Below are 27,082 nucleotides of genomic sequence, written 5' to 3'. Positions count from 1 at the left end.
TAATCATCTCTAAGCAAAGCTCCCTTTATTGTGAGTTGGAGTGGTAACTTCCAACAATATCAAACAAAAATAATTCAAACTCTGAATATGTCCACTTTTGTACAAAAAGTGCAAAACAATAATTTAACATGATACATTTATGAAAAATTACATTTGTTAATCAAATTGGCCAATAATTCTATTATAATTTCTACTCATTTGAAAGACTAGGCCTATAGTACTATTTTTTATGATGTATACTTTAAGGACATTTAAGTGCTTTTGGTCCTAGGACTAATCCAGAGATGACAAGAAATAATTTGCATTTATGTTATTGTTTCTGCAAACAGACCTGAGGAATTAGGACAGTTTCTTATTTCCATGAAATATACTGACACTGAGCGTTCATACATTTTCATAAGCTTCAAAGTGATTCATGTGGCTTACTGCTCCAAAAGCATTAGCATCAGCATTTTTGAAAAAGCTGAAATTACTTTTTCTTTTTTTCTTTTGTTGATCATCAACATTTGACACCATGCTAACACACCCTATGTTTTTCACCAGATATGGAAACTACAATTTTGAAACAATGCCGTTCAGCAAGAAGCAGTAAGAATCACTGTTACTTCTCAAAGAACAAGAGCAGACCGGTCATTTGTGCGTTAAGTTGGCAAAATCTTCATCAAACTCCTTCCCATGTGCGTAAGCCCTTATTGAGGTGACGGGCTTCTCCCTGTCCTGCTGGCCAGGAAAAGTTTGCCTTCATCACCCCAGCCTAATCAGACTGAATCTTTCTACCGATAATCTCTCTCTCTGTCCCTGTCTCGCCTTTACTCTTCTTCCTCATTGTCCTCATTTATTTTCACTTTCACTCGATGCCAGGCATTGCTGAGGACCCCCCTCAAATTCCAAATAGGTGCCACGGTGTCTGGCTGGGTGTTGTAACTGTTGTCCACAGCCTTGCACATGATCTCCAGCTCCTGGGTCTCAGTGGGCAGAGGGACGGTGACCTCCCACAGCTTCCAAGCCCAGGCCTGACCTGGTGGAGGAGACGACGCAGGCTCCTGTCCCTTCTCGCTGTTCTGGAGCTGGGCGATGTGCCAAGTCTTTCCTCCATCCGTTGTGACGTCCACCCTGACGACCTCCCTGCCCCCGCCACTCCAGGCGTAGCCTCTGACCGTCACCTCTTCCATGCTGCGGTCCACTGTAGCCCCATCCGCAGGCTGGGTGATCGCAGACTGGATGGGCAGTTCCTGGATGGCAGGGGCTGACTTAAAGTCCACCGTGTCCCAGTCTGTACTCGGGGAGAAGCCTTTGTAGTCGTTCTGCTGCCAGTGACTCTTGCTTTCTTCCTCACTGATCACAATCTTGCCCAGCCACTTGACATTGCGTGCTCCAACAGTCCCCGGGACCACCACGCGGACAGGGTATCCATGATCAGGGGGGATGTCTTCCCCATTCATCTCGTAGGCCAGGAGCACATCCCCTATTTCACTCACAGCTTTCACTAGTGGTATGGAAGCCCCGTACGTCGTACCGGTCACGTCACGATCAAGCCCTTCAAACTGCACGTGTCGTGCCTTTGCAGCCACCTCTGGACCGTAGCCTGCGTCCAGCAGGACGTCCCTTAAGCGCGCACCTGACCAGGTGGCGTTGCTTATGGCCGCTATGCCCCAGTTGAGTCCCTTCACTTGCTTGACTGTGTTCATTTCTGACCGGCGGTTACCTGCACACTGCAGAGTGGCTGTGATTGTGTGTTTGGGGTAGCGAGTCTTGAGGTCATTTAGAGTCAGGGATACCGGCCTCCCTGGAAGACCCTCGATCTCCAGCTTGTAGGTCTTTGGGTCCACCCTTGGGACAGGCAGGTGGTTGCGCTTGAAGAATAGGGCATTGGGGGTAATGTAGTTGTCAGAGAGAAGCGCAGCTGGGGGCTCTGCGTTGAAGGGCTTCAGGCTGTTGACGTGCAGTGCCGGATGTCGCTCAGGGTCCGTGGAATACGGGTCAGATGAGTCTGCCATTTTTAGCTGTTTCATTCGATCCTCTGGACTCAGCTCTCCCACCTTGTACTCGGACAGGATCTCCAGCACGTGGTCCTGGCCGTGGACTGCATACAGAGACCAGAAGGGTTCCAAAGCTCCACCTGCAGCCAGCAGGATCTTATCTCCCCCTGGGTGCATCGAGATGAAGTTTGTGATGTCATAGACACTACCCTTGTACGTGACCCACACGCCCTCATCCAGGGTTTTGTGTTTGGTGACCTCATTCTGAGAGTAGATGGGAAAGGATGATGGGGTCACTGGCTCTATGGATGTGGCTGCCCGCTCAGCCTGGAGTAGAGAGGGAAGACAAAAACATAATCCAAATGAAATCTCTGCATAAAGCAATTTTCCTGGTCACTTAAATTCTACTTTTGCCCAAAGGTTTACACAATGTCAGCACTTGTCAACAACTGAGATAGGATTTGCGTTCATTAATTGCATTAACCGACTTAATCATCATCCCAATACGACATCAACACAGCAGTGTCCCATAAACACAGTCTTACTTGGTTGTTGTAGAGTCCATAGGCCAATACAGCACCAGTTCCAGCCACAAGTCCCGCAATCAAGTGTCTCCATCTGGGGCTGAGGCCAGTGTGAGCCTGTCCAGACTGACCACCATGGTTGCCATGGCTCTGCCAGCGCACAGACAGAGGACCCACGCATGTTGTCACAGCTGGTGCAGCACCCTTCACAAGGTACGTCCTAAGGGATAAAATACCAAAGTTAAATTGAATGTATAGACCCTTTCAACAATAAAAACAAAAACAATGCTTGAACGTTCTATTTGGGCCCCAATCTACTTCCTCTGCATTAAGATAACATATGGAATGTTAAAAAGGAAGTTTTGTGGGGCCAACTATGATGCTGATAATGGAACTCTTGAAAGGGTCCATAAGCATTCACCAAAATAGCCTATATATTGTTGAGAGGAGCTACAATAGCATGTTAGTGCCAGGCAATCATGTATTGAACAATGTGATCAATGATGTGTTGTGCAAGGTGGACTGCAAATTGTTGAACATGACAACAGATAAAGCAACAGTTTTCCTAGTAACCTTATCCTAAGCAGACAAAAACAATAGTCACGATAAACAGCAATGGACATCAAAATCCAAATAATGAATAATGACCCGAGTCAGCAAGAACTACTGTATGAAAACAAAGAGCTCAGAATGCCCACCTAGATAAGGAATGTTACCTCTGTTACCACAGAAACAGAACAAGAATTTCATGACTGTTCTGAGTGAAACCATATCTATCTGAGTGAAACCAAAGATCCTTAATAGTGGAGCGGTTAAGCTCATTTATCACCCAGAGAGAAGAAATACTCTTTTTTGATTGGCTGGCGGGGTGGCTATTAATTCTGAATAACAGGACACCGTTACATATCAATGCTTATGAATGGTAAGTATAAAAACCATAGTAGGATGACGGTTGCAGGCTTCGCAACAATGGAATCAACTGTAAACAAGCTAACTGTCCATGCAATGAAAGTTGTACAACAAGCTGAACTAGTGAGCTTCTTTTTAAACAGAACCGCGTGTTTCCTTTGCTTTACAGTGGCAACCGGGTGATAAGCGGGATAACGGCCTTCGAGGTGTGTCCAGTTATACAGAATTAATGGACTCGGGCGGAGTCTATTGCGCAATTTTTTTCCATTAATTCCGTATAACAGGACACCTCGGCGGCCGTTATCCCTTACATAATGAGAAGTATTGTGCATTTTATGACTAAAGCATGACATTTTGACATGAACTAATCCATTGTGGCTGCAAAAAAGGGTGTACTATGCGTTGCAGGTGCAAAAAGGCTGCCCTCAAGTGCACTGATCTTTGCTCTTGCTCAGGAGACTGTTAGCCTGGACACAGCCAATAGAGACATGCCATTAATAAAGGAAAACATTGTTGAGACAAATACTTTTTTGAAAGGGGTTCCTTATTAAATTGCTCTTTATCATATGATTTACTATCTACCATTCCACTATGTATCTATCTATCTATAGGCATAGCAGTATAGGCCTAAAGGTAAAACAAAATAAATCAGATTTGTATGTGATTAGAATGTTGCCAGTTAAAGGTTCCATTTGATACCGTCATAGTGAACTGAAGCAACCAGTTTGAATGGCAGTTAATGTAAGTTCTAGATCTTCACAGTAGAATTCTGGAATGACTTGTAAAAATAGTTTACTCCTCAAAGATGTGTATATTATACAGCAAATATCTAGCCCCAGAGGTCAGATCTGAAGTGGCTCCACGTCTGAAATTAAACCTTAGGGGGTGAAGATTATATGGTGAAACTTTCATGCTTTAGTCATAAAATGCACAATTGTTTTGCTTATCAGCCTAACTATAATATTGAAACCAACCAATGTTTATGTTGTCACAGAATGCTCACCTATATGAAAAAGAATGTTACCACTATTTCACCACAGAAACAGAAAAAGAATTTCATGACCTTTCTGAGAGGAACAATATTTATGTTGACACAGAATGCTCACCTAGATGCTAGATGAAATAGAATGTTACCACTATGTTACCACTAGTGCTCTCCGTTCCTGTGATAGTTTTGGGTCGTTTAAGAGGGGTCTAAAGGCATATCTGTTCAACATGCACTTAGTTCTTTAAGCGTTTCTTATGGTTTGTATAATATTGTTTTATTTCCATTAGGCTGTTGATTAATTTGACATTATTGTTTATTATTGATATTCTCCTCACGGTAGTCTTACCATTTTATTGTTTTTATATTATTGATTGAATGAACATTATTGTTTATTATTGCCTTCTCCTTATTATAGTCTGACCAACATTTCAATCTGTTCCCTGTTAAATTTAAATATTATATTGTTTTGTATTTGTACGTCGCTTTGGACAAAAGCGTCTGCCAAATTCCATAACCACAACCATGTTACCACAGGAATAGAAAAATAAATGACCATTCTGAGTGTAACACTATGTTCAAGGATTCTATGTTCTATGAACAGGATTCAAGCGAGCGACGGTCTTGTTCTATGTCTGGTTACACTGAATCCGTTAATTATGCCCTTCTGTTGAGTCATATTTCTCATTCAAAATAGCAGAGCAACGCGAGCAAAATGTTACGCTGCATTGCGCTGCTCGCGTCACTTGCAGTCAGGACACTCCCATTGAAAACAATGTAATTAAACAGATTGTATCGCTAATGTTTGCTCGCATTGCGTCCGGTTAGGACATGATGTAACCGCATCAATTATTTATGGTGATGACAAAGATCCTTGATAACTAACCCTCTCTGGTGATGATGCTGATACCATAATCAAAGAACACAGAGCAATACCAAGTGTCACATTCTAGAATCCTTGATCATAATACAGAACACAGTAACATTTACCCACAGTCACATTTCAGAATCAAGCAGCTAAAATGCCTGGGGTAAACATTAATGGTATGTCATTTAGATTTCCCCCACTGTGGGGAAACAGTGTTAATACTTTTTATTTTCAGTGCACAGGAGACTTGTAATGGACACTTACTGGATCTGCTCCCTGCTATTTCAATTCTATGATTCAGCTCTACATCCCCAGCTGCACACTGTGGTCTTCTAATGAGTGTCTGTTGTGTCGACCAGCCATAAACGCTAGCTCAAATTCAAAACTCTTCTCTTTTGGCTCTTTCAAGAGGGGTATAAAGAGGTATCTGTTCAGCTTACATTTAATTAATTAATTTGTTATTATTATGGTATGTATTTTTATGGTATTTGTTTATTTTCATTATTGATAATTGATATTGCATTATTGCTATTTTCCTTAATGTAGTCCTACCAACATTTTGACATTGTTTACTGTTAATGTTTAATTATTGTATTGTTTTTGTGTTGTTGTTGTAGTGCTACTGGACCTTAGTGCAGCATTTGACACTGTTGATCACAACATATTACTACACAGATTAGAACACTGGGTTGGATTTACAGGTATAGATATCAACTGGCTCAAATCATATCTACGAGAAAGGAGCTTCTGTATTGCCATCGGCAACTGTACCTCAACACTAACGTCCTTGACCTCTGGTGTTCGCCAGGGGTTGAACATTGGGCACTATTATTCAGCCTCTATATGCTCCCACGATTCATCAAAAATAATTTGATTTCATATCATAGCTATGCATATGACACCCACATTTACTTAGCTCTGTCACCAAATGACTATGGTCCCCCTAAATCTCTTTGTCAGTGTATTGACCAAATCAACAACTAGATGTCTCAAAATTTTCTTCAGCTGAACAAATAAAAAACTGAAGTAATAATTATATTTGATAAAAGGTAGAAAAGACTAAGGGTTGCCCATCTCCTTGACACAAAAGGGTTCAAAGCAAAGGATACTGTTAAAAAAATGTTGCTGTATTAATTGACAGTGATCAACAGCCACAGGAAAGCAATAACTAAATCAGCTTTTTACCACCTCAAAACATTGCTAAACTTAGCTGCTAAATTCCATAACCATAACCATACTGATTCAGAGAAAAGGGAATTGAAAAGTACAGGGGAAATGTTACAGAAGAGCCTTAGGGCTATGTTTTGAGACCAGGTTTGTTTTGTGCACTATAGCATGCCATATTTAAATTAATTGCTTATTTTATGTTTCACTGAGATTGGGAATTTCAAAAAGAAATTGAAGTAAGTGAATGCAGATTGCATACAGTTGTGGTAGGTGAAAAACACTGTAAACTGTAAGACAAAATTACTGTAACAATGACTACCTAACACTAATAACTACCGAGTACCTAACAGAAGCAGTTCTTGAAGGCTCTTCTTTAAGCCAAGTCATCATGTTGGCTTCTGGTTAGAAATGATTAACTTTATGATGGCACTTTCCAAGATATGACTATTTACTCATCAGTGCCTTGGAGTCTGACACAAACAGAAAAGCTTTCATACACAAAGTATGTTTAGTATCAGACTCTGATTGATACAGGACTCAGTTCCTGTTGCCACACCATTAAATGTATACTTAGCAGTGATGAATACCCCGTATCCAAAACAATACAGCAACATGTTCAAACATTAAGAAGAAAAATTAGACTCTAATGAGAACATGTAAATGTTGTTATCACAATGGCAATAGAAAGAAGAGGAGAATTGATTCAGTAGAATTGAGAAGCATGGGTGACTGAAATGAATAAAAAAGAAAACTACTAAAGAACCAGAGAGGACAAAAACTATTTTTTAACTTGTTAACTTAATTTTTAACAAATCTGAGAGATAAGGCATGAGAAGTATAAGTTTATTGATTCAGTTTTATGTCATACTTTATGAGTCTACCATAGAGTTTTATAAGTTGAGCTAAGGTGGAGAGGCCAGCAAGGGAGATGTCTGGATGACATACCTTTGTGTTCCAATGAGGCTCACTCGAGCAAGGCCTTGGCAGTGTCTCAAGTGCTGCATTGCATTAGTGGTCTAAGAAGAAAGGAAGAAACACGCAATCAAATAATGGAATACATACACACATATTTTTAGATTTAGGGTTTCTTCTAATACAAATGTGCTGGCTGTTAAGTGCCGAACATGCCCCATCATCAATTTAGCTAAACTGCAAGTCAGCAAAGGGTCTAAACCTAAAACAAGAAAGACATGAGGACTATGTAGCATTAGCACAATACTTTTCATCTAGAGCACAACAGAAAATCCAGATAATGCCTTGAGGTTAACTGGCAAACCTGGCAAAATATAGTGGGAATTTAGGTCTGACATCTCAGTGCTGCTACAAAGGGGTTTTGGTGAAAACCCATTCAGCTAGAGGTGATGTGACCTCTGTCACTTCTTCACACACACATGCTCTATGCACTTGTCCAGGCTATAGGCTACTTTTAGCACTGGTAGCACATAGCCTACTTAATTTGGATAAAATCAACAACAGTTTTCTTTGAAAATGTTTTGCGAATGTCTATGGTCATGCCATTATGGATTCAGGGGCTATCTGTTTCTTTAAAATATAAATTATGAAATGTGATATCCATCACGATTTTCATCAATTGGTGACATAGCCTAATTTTATTACCTCTCCTATGTTTTACTCTGTACAATCATTTGAGGTTTCTTTTCTGGCTTTACTGAATCCTGGTAGACTATTATGAAAATAATTTCCTGGGTGATGAGTGTTCCCTTGTTTTCCTATCTTTTGGGTGACATTAATGGGTATTGCAAAATCTGCCATGTCATATTTTCTTTCCTCTTTGTTAACCAGTGTTGGTGTTCCTAGTATTCATCAACACTGTCGTGTTATGAAATAACCTGTGAGTCCGACTGTAAGTTAACGTGTCTCTTTATTGTGAACCTTCCCCAACCTCTGACCCTGCCGATGATGTAATCATGCATCTCTCGTTAACATACAGAACACCACATCTCCCTTTCTAGAATCACTGGGTGGACTACCAGTTGATTCCTCCGACCTTAGAGGATTATTCTGCCTCTTTTGTTGGAAGGTCTGTTCCTAGCTAAACACCAACCAGTTCCCTTTTTTTAAAAATTTTTTACTGAACATCACAAATACATTCAACCTATATCTCTGTCTTACTTTATGTAAACTTATCACTGCTGTAACCTCATACTGTAAACTGTATTTTCCTTTTTCCACATGGTATATTTCAGTTTCTGAACACAAATACCAAAATATGCATTTACCCTATTAACAAGTAGACATAACTGAAAAATCTTTCCCATTTTTTTTTTAATAAACACAGATCATTGAGAACATGCATGTGTGTTTTCTTTTCAGAAACCTATGTCTTTACAAGTCCAACCTTGTTGGTTTCACCACAGCTCTCCCAGACCTCGTTCTAGGAGTAGATGGCAGATTACGAACAGTCTGTGATTCTGCAGGTGTCTGCTCAGGAATGCCATCTGATGGTGGCGGCTGTTGCGTTGCTCCGCTGTTCTGCTCTGGAGATGCCCCCATGAGAATCAGGTGATGGCGATTGCGTCTCACTGTTCCGTGAGGTGCATCCACAAGGTAGGAACGTGGGGTGTTGTGGCTGCTGATCACTGTTCCAGGTGTTCTTTGGTCTGTTACCCACACCTCTTGTCCTGGTGGGAGATCATTGAGGTTGCGCGTGCGATGACGCCTGTTGTAGTGTTGAGCGTCTATTGTTCTTTTCACCCTTTCTCTCACTGCCACAGTTCCACTGTCGGGAAGAGCAGGGTCAAGCAATGCCGGAAGTGTTGGCACAGTTGTGCGAAGGCGCCTCCCCATCAAGAGTTGGGCTGGGCTGTACCCGTTCTGCAGTGGCGTGGCCCTGTATGACAGCAGAGCAAGGTAGGGGTCTGCTGCCTTTTTGAGAAGCTCCTTGATGGTCTTGACCGCCCGCTCAGCTTCACCGTTACTCTGTGGGAATTTTGGACTACTGGTGATATGGCAGAAGCCATATCTCTGCAAATGCTGCAAAAGCCATACCTGAGAACTGCGGCCCATTGTCGGTCACCAGCGTCTCGGGAATGCCGTGACGTGCGAAGATAGACTTTAGATGGACAATGACATCCGTTGATCTGGAAGGGGTGAACTGAGCAATCTCCACGAACCTGGATGCGTAATCCACCACAAGCAGGTAGGTCTTGCTTCCCAGCATGAAAAGATCAGCTCCCAGCTTCTGCCACGGTCTGTCAGGATAGCTTGATGGAATTAGTGGCTCTTTGCTGTTCTGCCTTTCTTTGCAGCATGCACGGCAGTTGAGGACCAGCTCCTTCAGCTGCTGGCTCAGGCCAGGCCACCACACTGACTGTCTAGCTCTCTGCACTTTTCCACGCCCTGGTGGCCTACATGCAGTCTGGCCAGAACATCATTTCTCATAGCTGAGGGGATTACCAGCCTGGTTCCCTTCAATAAGAGTCCCTTATGAATGGTAAGAAATGCACGTTCCGCCCAGTATGCTTTGAGTAGAGATTCCTTAATGCTGTGCTCTGGCCAGCCTTCTTCACACAGCCGCATCACCTTTGCACATACACTGTCTGTCCTCAGCTGCTCTCTCAATTCGTCCAGATACTCCGACCTTGCAGGTAAGTTCTCGGTGATGGAATCAGCATATATGTTAGAGTCCTCTAGGAAATCTTTTTCCTCTGGTGTCGCACCCCTCTTGACTGGAGCCCTTGACAGTGCGTCGGCTGTCCCCAGACACTTCCCTGGCACATGAGCAATGGAATAGGAGTAGCGCATCAGCCGCATGCGAAATCGCTGGATTCGCGGGGGGAGGGCATCTAATGCTTGTGACCCCAAAAGGCTCAGCAATGGTTTGTGGTCAGTTTCTAGCGTGAAGTGTTTGCCAATGAGGAAATTTCTGAACCTCTCACAGGCCCAGGTCAGTCCCAATGCCTCCTTTTCCACCTGCGCGTATCTCTGCTCAGTCTGTGTGAGCGATCGTGACACATAGGCTACTGGCTTCCACATATCCTCCCACAGTTGAAGGAGAACTCCTCCCAGGCCATAGGAAGAAGCGTCTGCCGAAACTTTAACCTCCCTGTTGGGGTCATAAATCGCCAACGCTGGTGGGCTAGTGAGTGCCTCTTTCAAATTCTGAAAAGCATGGGCTTGATCAACTCCCCACACCCAGCAGTTCTTCTTTGAGAGGAGATCTCGCAGAGGTTTGTCTCTCTCTGCCAGCTGTGGGATGAACTTCCCCAGTTGGTTGACGATGCCGAGAAAACTCCTCAGCTCACTCACGTTTGTGGGCTGCTCCATTTTCATTACAGCCTCTGTCTTCCTCGGATCTGGGCTGATGCCGCTGCTGGAGATTGTATGGCCCAAAAAGGTCACCACTTGCTTCGACAGGTCGCATTTATCGATGTTCAATGTGATACCTGCCCTCTGGATCCTCTCCAGTACAGTATGCAGTCGGCAATCATGTTCTTCTTGAGACCGGCCCCACACGAGAACGTCGTCCATGTGGCAGACAACCCCCTGAAGACCGTCTGTGACCTCCGTCACCATTCTGTTCTGGAAGTGCTCAGGGGCTGAGGCTATTCCGAATGGGAGTCTATTGAAGTGATAGCGCCCAAAAGGTGTTATGAACGTGGTGTACTTCGCTGAATCTTCAGTTAGAGGTATTTGCCAGAACCCCATGTTTGCGTCCAGTTTGCTGAAGATTTCTGCGCCTGCCAGCTTTCCTAATGTTTCTTCCACAGAAGGAAGGATGTACTTCTCTCTACACACCGACTCGTTAAGCTTTGTGAGGTCGACACATATACGCACTGCACCCATCTTCTTCGGCACCACTACGATGCCGGCGCACCAGTCTGTCGGGTCCTCCACCCTGCTGATCACCCCAAGGCTTTCCATTTGTGACAGCTCTTGCTTCACTTTGTCCATTAAAGGCAGTGGAATCCGCCTGGGCGTCTTGAGAGAAAATGGCTCCGCGCCTGGTTTCAGACGGATGATGTATGGCTGACGCATCTCTCCCAGACCACTGCACAGCTTTGGATAACTCGTTTTCAGTGTCTCTATGCTGATGCTGTCCAGGCGTGCAACAAGCTTGAGTTTGCTGATAGCTGGCCTCCCCAGCAATGCCGTGTGCAGGTGCTTGATGATGTACACCTCCTCCATAGCCGCTTTGTCGCCTCTCCGTAGCTGCATGTCTGTGACACCCACAACATCCAATGGATTCCTCCCAGGTCCCATTAGAGGCTTGGATGCAGCAGCAAGGATAGGTGCATGAGAGTTATGAAAAAGCTCTTTGAATACAGTGTGTGGCAAAACTGTAACATCGGCACCTGTGTCAATTTTAAATGGCACCTGTCTTTTGTTTATGTCTATGTTAACCATCCATGGCTCACCATTTGCTATGATACTGCCGAGAAACACTCCATTGCCATCCTCCTCTTCTATTTCGTTAACAGTCTTTGGTGCTGTGCACACTCTCTGATAGTGTCCCCTTTTACCGCATGAGTGGCACTTTACATCATTGGCAGGACAGTCACGTATTGAATGGGATGAGGAACCACCACATTTACTACACTGGATGTTCTTTGCCTTGCTGTACTGAGCGCCATGCTGCTTAGGCCTAAATTGTGCTTTAGAATGTTCAGGTTTACCTCTATCTTTTGCCTTGTCACTGCCTTTGAACACTCTGTCGATGGCTTTGCTGTCACTGGCATCTGACCCAGAGCCTCTCAGCGTGACTTGCTGGCGTTTCACCTCCTCGCTCTGTCGCGCTCTTGTGATCGCTGACTCCAGCGTCAAATCCTTATCCAACTGCATTCTCTCCGACAGCCGCATGTCGTGCAGCCCCACGACAATCCTGTCTCGGATAAGTTCATCATGTAGAAGTCCATAGTCACAGTGTTCAGCTAGTGCATAGAGGGCCGTGACAAACGAGTCTACAGTTTCGTTTTCGCCTTGTACACGCATGTTGAATTTTGCCCGCTCATATATCACGTTCTTCTTAACAATAAAAAAGTTCTGGAAGGCATCGCGAACGCCTCTGTATGTTCCCCTTGCTCCGTGTGTGAACGTCAATCCACGTAAAACATCATCTGCCTCATCTCCCATACAATATCATAGTGTTAATCTGATTCTCCTCGGAGCTAGCATTCAGATTACTTGCCAAGCGAAATCTTTCGAACCTTCGGATCCATTTGGCCCACTCTTGCGGTCTTGAAAAGTCGAAACTCTCCGGTGGTTGTATGTTGAATGTTGCACTCGGCCAAACTGTTCTCTGTGCACCTGCCGCCGCCGCTCTATTGCCAACATCCTGCACATCCTGCTCATCCTCCGTTACGGTGAATTTTTCGACACTTTAACGCGATAAAGAAAACTTTCAGACCCAAACTCGTGATGCCCAAACGTCCAAAACAGTGTCTATTCTCTCCACGTACTCACAGGACTTCTGACACCATGTCGTGTTATGAAATAACCCGTGAGTCCGACTGTAAGTTAACGTGTCTCTTTATTGTGAACCTTCCCCAACTCTGGCGGTAACTCCCCTCACCTCTGACCCTGCCGATGATGTCATCATGCATCTCTCGTTAACATACATAACACCACAAACACGACAAGACATACTGTATTTTCTCACACTTCAGTACAATTCTGAACAAAGTGCCACATCCAAGTAAGCATCAACCACAGACAGTCACTGGCAAGAACAAAACCACTAATGAAAAGGGTTGAAGCCAAATTAATAATTTATTTCTATAGCGCAATGCCAAGCATGTTATTATATCCCAGCAACAGCTAAAACACATAGCTGTTTTGAAACATTTTCTGACCAATGTGTGTACTTCGCAAAACAACACAAGTAATTATTTGTATCTTCAGAAGCTTTCTTAGAGTGTAGACAGTGTTGGGTTCAGAACTATACAAGAGCACAGGCTTCTCACAGAATGGTAAAATGTAGGGCTATACGATGTACTGTTTCAGCAACGGCACTGTAATGTGCACATTGCCATGGTAATGGTAAAATCGCCATAACACAGGACATATAATATCAAGGCAAATTAACCGAAACTACAACTTTTTGCTGCTTGATAAAAAAGATTCCTATTTTCAATATCTAACCATTCAGTGTGAGTCATCACTACTCCTGATTTTGTGCTAGGTGCAATGACACCAATAATACAGCACAGGAGTTCAAAAAAGGGTGGCGCACACACTTAGTGCACACTTTTAAAAAATATTTGTATTTTCTATGCAGGTCCACTGCCCTACAAAACCACACCATTCTAATATGATTCATTCTTTCCATGGAACTTGGCCTACTAAACTCAGCATGAGCAAATTAATTCTTATTCTCTAAGTATTTTATATCTTGCAGAAAAAGACTTTGGAGTGCTACTTTGGAGTGAAATGTCAAAAACATTTCAGTAACCTGAAAATCGGGGAAAGAGCAAATAGGCTAGTACAGCCAGTCCTCTAGAAGGCTGAACACCAGCATGCTGCCACTCATGTTGAACCACTTATGACCAACACTTGAACAGTCTACCTTAATGGTTCCTTACAAGCCTGCCAACTCATGTTCCCCTTTACTGACCAATGACAATGTAGCAAACAAGTTCAACACCTCCTGCATGGACCAATCAGGCACTATGACAAAACTTCTACAGAACCAACCAAAACCTGGGGCGTGCTTCAAGGGAATGGCTAGTGACTTGGGCCTATGTAATTATTTTCCTATCCCCAGGACCTAGATATGTTTGCCTACCTCACCTTGACAAGTAGGTTGGTAGAAAAAACAAATGCTCACTATCAAGATATCCATCCTCCTCCAATATTAGGTTAATGCATGGTTCATCTGTTTCTTTCTGCTATTCTTGTGATATTTGTTTTTATTTCCTACTTCTTAGAATAAATAGTGGTTAGAGGCCCCTTTGCAGTAGGAAACGCTACTACTACCACTATCTCATATCAACTCTCAAATGGTATTGGAGTGATAAAAGGTCAAGAATTTATGATTAGTTAGCTGTTCTTAAATGGTTTATTGGCCATCATAGAACTCTTACTGACACTGATAATGCAACTTCAAAGCAGTAGGCTAGACGGACATGCACACAAGAGAATTTGTATTTGTCAGCACTGGACAGTCCAAAATCTGTTGCCCATAAACAGACCTAGGCAGCTGAACTAAGTCCCTACATGGCCACTACAATCAAGGTGCTGATCAAAGTAGGATTACTAAATAGTCACAGGGGGGGAACAATTTAACCTGCATTGTTCTGATTTTCACAATAAAAATACATGTATTTTGTTGAAAACATGCCTGCCAATAACTGAATTATCAAGTAGGCTACCCTGGAGGCTACAATTCAAAACAGAATTTCAATTCTGAAATATAGAAATGTGTGACAATAATACTAGGAAATTCAACGCTTGTACAAAATGACAAACTTCCAATGACAGGCCTCGGCAATAAAATACAATCTCAAGACAACGAGAACATTTAACAGCTGGGAGGTTGGGAGGTTACTGGTTGATTTAGCTTCAAAGTATGTCGGTATATTTCAATAGGAGAACGTTATTAGCAAGAAGTAGGCTATTCAAAAGGCAGTCGCCACTAGAACAATGGTGTAACAAAATATTTCCGTTTTCAAAATAATTCGATCCAAATGTCTCCACTCCTCAGACGTGTCTGCCAATACAAGCTAACTTCACATCTTATCTTACATTAACACACAGCACTAATTCGAGCCAACTATTCGCCGATAACTGATCAAAATGGCAAATAATGATGAAGGATGGGTTGAAGTCATAAGTGTCCTTTTTTGAAAATGCAATTTAACAGCAATTAATAACAAATATTCAACTGTACAAATAGAACATTTTATTACTGATTCTCTGTAAACTAAAGGACAGTTCCGTGAACTTCTTTAAAAGTCAATCTGGCTAACTTAACCGCCGTGAATCACATATTGCGAAATACCAAGACCTGCATGACATAATATGAGGATGGGGCAAAATATTTATAGTAGCCTACTCGAACAATTTATAGAATCTACAATTACAGAAATGATGTGTAAATGCCAATGCATGTGAATGTCAATTAAATCGTTGCTAAAATCAGCTAACATGCTAAACCTACAGATAGCCATTTTGGCTAACCAGTGTCCTGATTGCTTAGAATAACGTTACCAGCTGCAAAAAATAAAGCTGTTTTTTATTCAGACAATGTACAGGGTATAATCATTCATTGATAGTACTCACTTGAAGTGACTATTGTTAACTTTCTTGTGTCATGAAGTCGCACCGTACTCTCCCCTGTGACAGTCTGGTAGCGTAACTCATGTGAGACTGAGGATTGGAATGAGGACTCCCCTTCGCTCAGTTGGCACTGGCAGCACAAAACAAGGGCCTAGAACTACGTCAAAAATATCGACGGCGGTCTATGCTAATTTTACTCAAGGAATTGTTTGTCAGTATGAAACATATAGGTTACTGGAATGACGGTACTGCAAGACAAGTCTTTCAATTGCCTTTTAAGTTTTTAAGTGTGATATGGCAAGTTGTTTTTTAACAATGCTTATACACGCACAAATAATAGTCTTTTAATAAGACTAATAAGACCAATTTTTGCCTATAATTAATAAAATATCCTGGCCTATCTGTTTATAGCAGCAGACATAACTCCTGAAAGTTGTCAAACACCTGATCATATCTAAGACACATTGTAAAACACTTTATAAACCATCTTGAGTACCATCAGGTGTTTCCATCTTGAAGACTTGCACATATCAGTCTCAATCATAGATCAAAGGTATTAGGCTACTACAATCGGAAAATAAAAGGCGGCATTGTTGATTTTAACAACCCAATGAAATAGCAGACAGGTGCAACTATTGTTCTAACGCATTACTTTTGATGATAACACATAAAGGTGTTAACTACAATTTAGTCTGTACTACGCAAATGCATATAGCAGGGTTCCCACTCTAAGTGAAATGTAACATTCCTAGACTTTTCCCTGACAAAAAAACTAAATTTCCATGACCTACTTTATAATGAAGGGTAGGCTACACTATTTCAGAACAGTCCTGTAGCGAATTTTTTACTTTTTTTTAGAGTGAGAGATGAATAAATGGGTATTGAATGAACAAAGTTGTGCTAACCACAACTACAGTACTCAAGCAAGCAGTAAAGCTAATAACCAGATTCTGAATTCAAAATTCCCTGATATTCCCTGACTTTGGCCCCAAAATAATCAAATTCCCGCACTTTCCATGTCTGGAATAGACTTTCCAAAATTCCATGATATTCCAGAAATTCCATGACCAGTGGGAACCCTGATATAGATCCATTCACTGTATGGAAGGACAGAGTTGAGGCAGTGGAGGTTAAGGTGGCAATCCTAACATTAAGCTATAGACATCAGGCAAAAGTAAAAAATTGCCTTTCCATTACTTCTACACCTTCTACCAACTAACTGAAGCTGCATCATAGTGCAAAAATGTAATAATAATAATAATAGTAATAATAAAAACAGTACTATGGGTTTAGACTGGACAACATTTATTGAATGGCTACATCACACTTTAATAAGGGCTTGAGAAAGAGATGCTTCCCTTTTAGGACTTTCAAGCTGATGGTGCCGATTTGAACAGACATAGTCCTGTGTACTGGACTGTTTCCTGAGCCTGGTGCTTGTGGAACTGTGGTTAGATTGTGCCTGCCTGTAACAAATACCATCAGTGACTGCGCTCTGACAATGGAATGAACAAGAATAATGGCCAAGATGTGTTATTAATCCATAACTCTGACAAACTATATGCCCGTATCAGCTATACTGTGTATGGTATCTCTACCTGGAATTTGATGGTGTGTTAGCACAGGAGCTTTATCTATGACGTTTCCAGGAATAACAAACACTTCGCTTTTGGCTCAACTAGAAAATAGTTTTAAGTAGGTGGAGAAGACTTGAAGAACTCAAACTGAAAGTAAAAAAAACTTAACTTTGAGCTTAACTCTGTTGTGTTCTGCCTCAAGGTTGTGAGTTCTGAATACCAAGACAGTAAAGTGTTCATATATAAGAACATCCCACTCCATACATTCTGAGTATGGCTCATTATCCCAACTCAGGATGAAAAACAATCCCCTGTGGTGTTGTGGAACTGTTCACATCGTGCCTGCAGCAGTAGTCTATCTCTACAAACTCGCGTAGAGGAGCCAGTTGCAAGGATTCAGCCAGGGCCTCAGAGTCCATCTGCCCAGAGCACTGCTTCCTCCTGGCCCAGGATTAGGGCAGTTACTCCAGAGAAATCTCACTGCTGGTTCATCTTGGCTGCCTCTGCTTTGATGAGGGAGATGAGCTCCTGGTTGATCAGGAACACAAAGCGAAGGCCTGCAATCTAGAGGCATGACACAAGGATTACTAATCAATCTTTTAACTTCACGGAAAGTCAAAACAGAAGATATGACCCGAATTTGTAGTGACAGTCACACAACAACATAAACAAGTAATAATAGACTAATAAATGACAAATTATTTTTGATACCAAGTAATAACCAATGTTATTACCTCTTAAAAGACTAATAGGTAAAAAGTAACTCATTCCCTTTTCTCAATTACTTACTCAACACTCATCACATTTCAATTTAATTCAAGCTGAGAGTACCCCGGAACCTGGCACAGAACACATTCCACAGTGATGCCCATCTCCTTACCTCTACTACAGAGTTGTTGTTGAGTTTCCACTTGTTGCCGGACAGAACAGGTCTTCCGTCTATGTAGATTGGTCTCCGGCCTTCATTAGCAATGAAAAAGTCCCCATTGTTCTTCAGTTTAATAATGCCTAAAATAGAAGTCATATGGATACAGTCAGTTACACAGTGGCTGAGGAATTTAAATAGAGAGAAAGCAGAGGACATTTATGGGAAAAACAGCAAAAGGCAAAGCCTTCTATTACTGAAAAAACATTCACATGCTTTATCACTGCATTTTAGGGTGGTAAAAGACTGTCTATTGAAGTTGTGCATCAACTTCAATAGACAGCCAACAGGCCACTTCAGATGACTGAACCCAAAGGAAGAACCGAAGCACACAAATAATATATATTAGTGTGTTTAATAGGTGCTAACAACCAACATTTGGACGCACAGCGTCTTCATCTGTATCTATTAAAGACTCTACAAGTTATTTGTGTGCACTGAAGTGGCCCATTGAGTGCTGCTGATTTTGCAGTCCTGTTACGTGAGCACTGATGGGCTAGAACACTAGTGATACCCCTTTTCATTTCAGTAGACAGCCTTTACCTCCTACACTACACTTGCTTGCAATGGCCTACCTTGTTTTCTTGAAATCTTCCATGCAGGTCCTTCCAATGAGAGATCAACGTCTATCTGCTTGTCTTTGGTGGCTCGGCCCAGAGTTATCTGCAGTAGCAGAGAGACACAGTCGGTTAGGATTCCAAGACTCAGACTGTTTACTAAACAAATCAGGACTTCTAAGTGCTGCTCCAGAGTAGATGAACGAAGCAGCTGGAGAATTAAACCATAGGGTCAACCTGCCCTTCTGAACTAAACTAAACAAACAAACTAACAAGCCAAAACAAAGGGAACACATAAAACCTTGGATCACATCAAGATATTCTGTCAGCCATATTTTACTTCATACTGCGCCCAAATATGTAGAAAACCTCCTTCTGCTATCACATTATCACAGCATGGAGCTTGGAGGCGGGAGCCTGCTGGTGTAAATTACTAGTTGATTTGCAACTTCATCACAGAGCTGGCCAATCTCTTACCTCCCTTGACCTCATCAGGTAGCGGACCATGCGTCCCCGCAACGCAGCCAGGGTCTGGTTGTCAAAGTCCGGGGAGTTCATTCCTGAAAGCATGCCACAAATCATTGAACACATTCATGAGTCAAGCCTCGAAGACCATTAACAACTGCACCCAAGACACACAGTATTCTATATTTACAACTATAAGATGTCAGCTTGAGAAGCAATGAAGCTGACTGGCAATCAATGTAAATAGATCTGCCTTAAGGGTCATTCACACCAAGAACGATAACCATAACGATAAAAGTGTCCACACTGAACAACGATAAACAGATAAAAGTCTCTCCTTATGTTAATGAATGTGACAGCTAAAATTCGATGGGTTCTAATTGGCTATTAGTTTTTTATCGTTCTCAAATTCGCTTTGAAAGTGATCTCCAACGATATCGTTCTTCATGTCGTTATCGTTATAGTTTATGTGTGAACGTCGTCATTCATATTAATGAGAACGATATTTGTTTATAGTTATCGTTACCGTTATCGTTCTTGGTGTGAATGACCCTTTAGAGGGGTCTATATCAAGCCATGAGGTGTGAGATTCCTGTCCACAATTGTATCAAAGCTCACACTGATGTGTTCCATTCCAGAGTGAACTGATGGTTACGTCTTTACTGTTCAGCAGACTGTGTTCTCTTGCCATGTACAGTCTAGTTTCCAAAGCCACTGATGTGACTGAGCACAAATTCCTATTCAGTACTGATATGTGAGGTATGTGCAGCTGGCTTTTGTTGAAAAGTGTGTGTGCGTTGAGATAGTGATGCAGACGGTGTGTATGAGTGTGTGTGTGTGTGTGTTTGTGTGTCTGACCTGTGATGCTGTCCACTAGCACCTGCCAGCGGGGTAACTCCTGTTCCAACTGCCTGATCTCCCTCTTCTGATGTCTGTCGGAGATCATTAGCTCTAGTGGAGGGTGGGGAGGGATACAAAGTGAGGATTATGATAGAGCAAGAGAACAAGAGAAATACATGATAACTCGTAAAAAAAAGAACGAAAATCAAGAAAGAGACAAGAAGTTCAACCCCGGAAAGCCCTTATTTTTAACCATTTAGTAAGTGACTCACCATGCTCAAGCACCTCATCCCTGCTTTCCCTGCAGGGAGACAATATGAGAACAACATGAGTGACTTTTTCTGGCAGGCCAACATGGAATGTTCTTTCCTACTGATTGTAACACCAGAACAGTCAATGATTCCAAGTAGGTGGCTTAGTGGCAAACCTAGGTAAGATAACCCAGAGGAAGTTGTAAACCTGATAACAGAACAGCCCCGTGGGTTAAATCTCTAAACTAAACACTTCTATTAGAAGGCTTACCTCTTCCTCTGGGTTAACTTACCCAGATCTGCCATTTTACCTCTAACTTGGAATACACCTAAGTACACCTACTTTAGCTTGGCATCATCTACCAGCTGCTCTGCATCGGAGAAGTTTAGGACTTGGTCTCCTTTGGGAAGGGGTTGGACTGCAACAGAGAAGGTTATTTTTAGTAACAGACAGGTACTGAGGACGAGAGCTCAGAGAAGAGTTATTTTTAGTAACAGACAGGTACTGAGGACGAGAGCTCAGAGAAGAGTTATTTTTAGTAACAGACAGGTACTGAGGACGAGAGCTCAGAGGCTATTTTGACACAGGCCACAGTGTGATGTCATAATTACGTTGGTCTTTTTGGTGATCATTCAAATCCCACAGCAATTTTCTGCAAATGAGTTTATTCAAACTTAGAAAGCCTTCAAGTAACTCATTTTGAAAAGCTAATATTGAATCACGTTGAATTAGTCCAACTCTTTGAAAAATTGACAAAGGGTCCTTAACATCCTTAATTATTCTTTTTGTACGGGAAACTTATTCAGTTTGTTGTATCTTTCTAAGTACCTATCTAGGTGTAGATTACCAAGACAGTTTGATTATTTTGGAGCCCTGGTTTGTGCAGACATCCCAAGTCTCCCGGAAGTTCCGGGAGTTTCCCGCATATTGATAGCAACTCCCTGACGCCCGCAAATTAGATAAAATCTCCCGGAATCTAGCTATAGTGAGCGTTCAAGAGTGCGCATGTGAGACCGTGTGTGCATCTCAGTGTAGCGCGCACACGACGGGAGAGAGAGGGGTGGTGCGTGTGTGCCTGAGCGCATTCAAGACAGAGAGCATCCTGATTGGCTTGTTTCGCTAAATCAACCAATCAGTTTTCAGTGTAGGCGGGCTTTTATCTCTTTTCTCCCGAACTTAATTAATCAGTTCAGTGTATAGGAACAGGAGTGTCATGGCAGAGTAAGTCCTTCAAAAAAAGGAAAATGTAAGACCCATTTCAAAGTGTAGGCTACCCTTGTCTCATAAGAGTAAAAAAAAATGATTGGCCTAGTCTTGCACGCTGCACTATTTGTAACAATGACTTTAGCATTGCCCATGGCGGGTTTGATTGCAAAAGACATGTTGAGGTGTCAATTCATGTGCATATTATTCAGGCCTATAGCCTACTAGATGGCTAGTTGCCAAGGTGAAAAGACCAAACTATCAAAATCTAATTACAATTTCTATCGTGATACCTCCCTGAAATGACTTTTTGCAGGTTGGGATGTCTGTTTGTGTCTCCATGGGACCACATTGGAGGGCCAAAGTACACTTCACTTGACATTGCTTTGTGCAACACTGATCCGAATATTCATATTTGTGTCTCCAAGGTACACTCAATTCAGGGCTTGAAGCAATAAAAATGTCTGTGCCTGAAGTTATCAGTCATTAATAAGGACGTCATATTTACTGTAGTCTCATTGCCTATTTTCAAATCTTAAGCATACCAGCTCACGCCTGAATTCAGGTACGTTGTCTGAACACTTTAAGCTCTGTCAATTTACTGTTGTGGACATGTTCGTCAGTAGCTCAATAACTCAGTCACCAAGTTTGAAATAATGCTTCTAGTTGTGTGAATCTACAGCAAAAACAATCATTTACAGCTCCATAGTCTTCTCTGCACCTTCATGTCTGCACCCACACTGTGACATCGGGAGTCCCTTTAAGCCTAACCCAGCTCACCGCTCTGGTCCTCCAGCAGGTAGTACTGCTTGAGAAGCTGCCAGTGCACCATCAGGCTCTTGGGTGTGCGGGAGGGGTAGAACACACTCGGGTGCTTACTCAGCAGCTCCTGGAACACCTCCAGCTTGGGCTGACTGTTCTGCTCATCAAGAACACACACACAGACACACACAGCACATTTCAGTCACAGTGGAGTCAAGGTATATTTAATGTATAATGTTTAGTGTTAATGCAACACACATAAGATGATATCAGAACTCTCAAAATCTGAATTCTCAAATGCAAGAGTAACAATCAACAGACCTTATTCTCAACTGTCTTATCCTCAACTGTCTTATAACAATTGCTACACTGGTGATGAGGATGGTTCACAAAAGTTTAGTGTGTCAACTAGTGTGAGTGTTTGTTGGTTTGTTTGTTTAATTTAAAGCCATATCAGCACCTAAGGCTATTTAATGGCCAGAACATGGTATGCTAGTAGAAGACATGGGAGATTAATATATGTATATATATATCTATTACAAGCTTAGCAACAATGATATTTTAGAGAAGTTTTTTTTTTATCTATGCTAGCCAGACATTCTAAAACGTTCAAAGGAGGGACCTTACTTAAAACATCAACCACAGAATTTTGACTATAAAATTGGCGTCTTTTGGCTTTCAGAGCAGGGCAAATGAATAAAATATGTTTCACTGACGGGCATTTTACAAAATTGGTATGATGGAGGTTCTTTGTCACTTAATAGAAAGCCATGTCTTGAATGTCCAATTGAAATTGTCAACTTGTGTGAAATACAAATAATCTGGGCACATGCTAGACTAACATCCCATTGACAAATGATGTTAAAGGGCAGTAAACAGAGCTGAATGAAAATGCCTTACCGAGCTGATCTTGGCCAGCAGGGCCTCCTCTGCCTGGCTGAAGAGTGCTTTGGCCTGAATGGCAGCAATGGCTTCTGGATGCAACTGCCTCATGGCCTGCCAAGCCAATCTGCAAAAGAGAGAGACAGAGAGAGAGAGAGAGAGAGAGAGAGAGAGAGAGAGAGAGACAGAGTCAGTGAAAGAGAGACAGAGAGTGAGTGAGTGAGAGAAAAGCGAAGGAAGGGGCAAATGTTCATTTATTTTTTAAATGTTCTAATTATAAACTTCAGGATGAAGTTGATGTGACACCTAGTTATTAGGGCAAAGTGTAGGATTTTCATAAACCCCCCCATCTATTTCACTAATAATAATAAAAAAAATATGGTCATTGAGTAGATTGTTAAAAATGAGTTTGGTTGGAGTGGAGCATCTTACTTGGATATGACTGGGTCATACAGCAGGGCATACCAACGCTCCTGAATCTCTCTCAGGGTGAAGCGACAGCTGAACTTCACTCCCAGGTGCACCGCTGTGAGGTCTGTGGTCTACAATCAGACAGTACACAGGCAATTACACAGTGGCCAACGTTGTACTGGCATACAAACACAGCGAGAACAGGGTCCCTGACACTTTTGCAACTCTTGAGTTTTCCTTAGGGGTCTTTCTCAAGGTCAACAAGAGAAATATTCTAAGTAAGAAATTGATCATGACACTCTGATACTGCAGGGCCAACTCTTGTATAATTTTCCTCCATGTTTGACAATGAAACAGGAGGCTATAAATTCCTCTTGCACACTTGAAGATCCATGATTTTTTAAGGGAGCTATTTTCATGTTCTATTTGCTATATAACTCACTCCGTCCTTATCTGCCAGTGCAAACTCTAAACATTTGAAGAACATGGCCTCCGGTAGATACTCCAGTGTTTAAAAGATACCTAAACTACTGTAACCTCTTGTTTTTGAGGAATTCTAATGCATTTGATAAATATAGAGCAGTAACTTAAGTAAAGATGAAAGGCTGCTGCAAAAGATGATGGTCTTTCCTGTTACAACCATCGGCCAAAAGGGAAAGCCAGTAAATTATACACTAATTAGATAAGAATGATGGCTACAAAAAGCTTGTATTTTCATTCTGTACAAAATACTGGTCTAACTCTGAGGTGAGGTGTTCTTCTGCCGATACCATCTATGCTTTGTGCATAGTGTGGATGACACCAATTTAGCCGCCCGCACTGTCATTACAGACTTTCAGGATATACCCAAATCTTGTGTCTGTACATATCTTAAGGCTATGACGGTACATGTGCATGATAGGCCTAGTTTCCAAACGCAGGTTCAGACGGCATCTTCAATAGTGCCCTTTGGCCTTACAACACAGAGGTCTTTCACTGAAGTGACTCCAGTGTCCACCTTACCTGCAGGACAGCATTGATAAGAAGCAGGTCGTCCGTGGGCTTCCAGCGGCCAAGGTCCTTGGTGATCTGCAATGTTTGCTTGGTCTTCTTCACCCTCTTAGTGATGGGGGGAGGGGTGATCACCATGGTAAGAGGGGGGGTGATGGAGGAACTTGACTTTGATACCTAGAGGAAATAAACGTTATAGCGCATTTCATACCAAGGCAGTTCAATGTGCTTTACATCATGAGTAGAAATCAGCAAGCATCAACAAATCACAACAATTAAAATATTAGCATGCATAATAGTGTGCATTCATGTGTGTGAGATGATCTGTAATGCAGCTCCAAATCCACTGTACAGACTTTGTATCACTTTACAGAAATTGTCTCATAGTTACATTGTTATCAGAGGATATGTTATCTGGGAATCTCTACAGCTCCTCTGAAAATCAGCATAAGATAGCAGCAACCAAACCAACATTAAAAATAAATACATTTGAAATATACAGTAGAGCTTGTCAATTACCTTTTTCTTTTCATTGGAGGATGGCTCACTGCCAGAGCATCGGATTGGCTCGATGACAGGTGGACCTTTCACTCTGGTGGAGGGTTTGGCCAGACTGCTCTCAACCAGCTCATCATCAAACTTCTTTCTCTTGATTGACCTGAGCAAAACATGACAGATGAAACATGAATACCTATACGAAATTGCTTACTTTAAGCCAAGGCCGTAGCCATGGAGACAACATAACATGTATTATATGTACAATTAACCCTGCTCTAGAACATGGTAAAGCATAATAAATAGTATAAAATTCGGACTCTGGACCAAACACAAGTGAGGCATGCTGCCTCTCACTAACCGTGAGGAGCTGCGGCGTTTGGGCACTCCACCGCCACCACTGAAAGCCTGTGCTGCTGTTCTCTTCACATCCTTCAGCCCGGTTGACTCTTCATCCTCTGACCTGCTATGGCTAGCCAGGCCTCCGATGGAGGAACTCCCCACAACGGGGGTGGCAATACCAGCCTGCGAGTCTGCACACATACACATCATTCCAAATAATGTTATATAACTCTTTCACACAAACATATGGGAATTTGTGGGTGTTTTTGGTCGGTAAGCAGGTATGCCATGCTGTTGAAGGTGCAAACAAATGCTGTATCACCATTGAAATCAGATAGAAAGGAGCTGGCTCAAGGGTTATAAAAGTATTTTATCATGTTTATTTGTATAATGAAAGCACCGTTTCTAGAGCCACCCATTTGTGTTAACTTCTGCCTCCTTTGCTATCATTTTGGTAACTATAAAGAGCTATTTGACATCTTTAGAACACTAAACATATCAGAAGGGCCAAACAAGTTACTCTAGTCTAGACTTTTTGACGTTATCTATTCCTATTGCTATTGTCTATCCAAAGTAAAGTGCCTGTTTCGAAGTTTTAAAGTCAAATCAACCAAAATTCCGATATTGTCTGCAACTCCAAATGGTCTGTGACCTAAGCTTTTGTAAAAGAGTTAGGCCTACATTGTATTCTAAGTGACCTAAAATGCAACAATCTAAAACACATTCCCGACAAGTACAAGGATACAAGGATACAAGGAAGTTTATTGTCACATGCATATAGTTACTGGAAGTAAGAAATGCAGTGAAATTATGTCTGGTGTCAGCCTATTTGTGCATTAATGGGGGGGGGGGGGGGGGGGGGGGTAAAAAGTGCAGTAGAAGAGGGGTTTAGTAGATTAAGTGGCAAGGGCTGCATAAAAAAAGGTGGGGGAGGATTGGGTGGGGGGCACCAACAAGGAGCATGCTGGTATAGTCTAGGGATTTGCAAAAAATATGCAAAGACAATAACTGCATAGATAGACAATAACGTGCCAAAATAATAAAGAGAAAATAAATATCTTACCCTTTTCCATAGCCTTTTGTCAAAACCAGACGCAGTCAGTTAGGCAAGTGACATTGCTGGCGACTCAAAGGTACAGTGCGCTAAAGATAATATAAGCAGTTTAGAATAGGCAAAGGGTGCTCGTAGTATACCGACCAATTCCAATACCGACCAATTCCAATTAACATTACATGAACAATTTTACATGCATTATCTACCACACAGCAAAATGGTCGTTAAACTAATGCTCAATCCTATTCTTAGATGTAAATATAGTGTAAAGGGAAGAGAAAACGTTGACAGCATCGTCAGCAGGCTTGATAGCTGGCCCTTCTCTGTGTAACGGTAACATTAACCCATAGATTGTATACAGTCTATGCATTAACCAGCATTTGATTAGCATTGCTAGTTAGGTAACGTTAGCTAGCTACCAATTTCACACATAATGATGAAAAATAGTAACCACTCACTTATTTTGAAAAAACGCAAGGAATAACTGGTGAATGATGATCTCATTTACATCAAAATTTCCAGGAAATCCGATGTCCTGTCACCACAAAACGTTTATTTATTTACTGTCGATCGAAAACAAGAAGACAAAACATGCACATTTCCTGTGCCTACGGATGTTACGTAAAACTGTCCTTTTGCTACGAGAGATTTCCTAGGG

General features: G+C 42.0%; 2 protein-coding genes across 2 annotated transcripts; both read right to left on the bottom strand.

Moving 5' to 3' along the window:
- Positions 1–3: 3 nt before the first annotated feature.
- suox (sulfite oxidase) lies at positions 4–15,814 on the bottom strand. The gene is made up of 4 exons (XM_042090850.1): positions 15,673–15,814; positions 7,378–7,448; positions 2,525–2,723; positions 4–2,306 (listed from the first exon to the last, which is right to left on the bottom strand). Exons 2-4 carry the CDS (start codon positions 7,434–7,436, stop codon positions 810–812), a joined length of 1,755 nt encoding a protein of 584 aa, XP_041946784.1. The 5' UTR covers positions 7,437–7,448; positions 15,673–15,814; the 3' UTR covers positions 4–809.
- Positions 15,815–16,957: 1,143 nt separating this feature from the next.
- mcrs1 (microspherule protein 1) lies at positions 16,958–27,037 on the bottom strand. The gene is made up of 15 exons (XM_042090851.1): positions 26,883–27,037; positions 26,434–26,513; positions 25,390–25,561; positions 25,053–25,191; positions 24,546–24,710; positions 23,565–23,674; positions 23,151–23,259; positions 22,269–22,407; positions 20,628–20,703; positions 20,306–20,334; positions 20,052–20,144; positions 19,206–19,288; positions 18,747–18,834; positions 18,127–18,254; positions 16,958–17,810 (listed from the first exon to the last, which is right to left on the bottom strand). The coding sequence occupies exons 2-15, from the start codon at positions 26,441–26,443 to the stop codon at positions 17,724–17,726; spliced, it is 1,428 nt and encodes a 475-aa protein (XP_041946785.1). The 5' UTR covers positions 26,444–26,513; positions 26,883–27,037; the 3' UTR covers positions 16,958–17,723.
- Positions 27,038–27,082: the final 45 nt, after the last annotated feature.

Source organism: Alosa sapidissima, chromosome 4, assembly GCF_018492685.1.
Source record: "Alosa sapidissima isolate fAloSap1 chromosome 4, fAloSap1.pri, whole genome shotgun sequence".
NCBI classification, from domain to species: Eukaryota; Metazoa; Chordata; class Actinopteri; order Clupeiformes; family Clupeidae; genus Alosa; species Alosa sapidissima.
This window is presented reverse-complemented; position numbering and strand designations above follow the sequence as displayed.

What these genes read in the sequence shown, in the direction of transcription:
- suox (XM_042090850.1), bottom strand. Translation starts at nt 7,436, where the DNA reads ATGCAGCACTTGAGACACTGCCAAGGCCTTGCTCGAGTGAGCCTCATT. An exon ending in AGCCTCATTGGAACACAAAG is followed by an intron (nt 2,724 to 7,377) that starts GTATGTCATCCA and finishes TTTATCCCTTAG; the next exon opens with GACGTACCTTGTGAAGGGTG. An exon ending in ATGGACTCTACAACAACCAA is followed by an intron (nt 2,307 to 2,524) that starts GTAAGACTGTGT and finishes TCTCTACTCCAG; the next exon opens with GCTGAGCGGGCAGCCACATC.
- mcrs1 (XM_042090851.1), bottom strand. An exon ending in AAACGCCGCAGCTCCTCACG is followed by an intron (nt 25,192 to 25,389) that starts GTTAGTGAGAGG and finishes TGTTTTGCTCAG; the next exon opens with GTCAATCAAGAGAAAGAAGT. An exon ending in ACCTGATGAGGTCAAGGGAG is followed by an intron (nt 18,835 to 19,205) that starts GTAAGAGATTGG and finishes CTGCTACTGCAG; the next exon opens with ATAACTCTGGGCCGAGCCAC.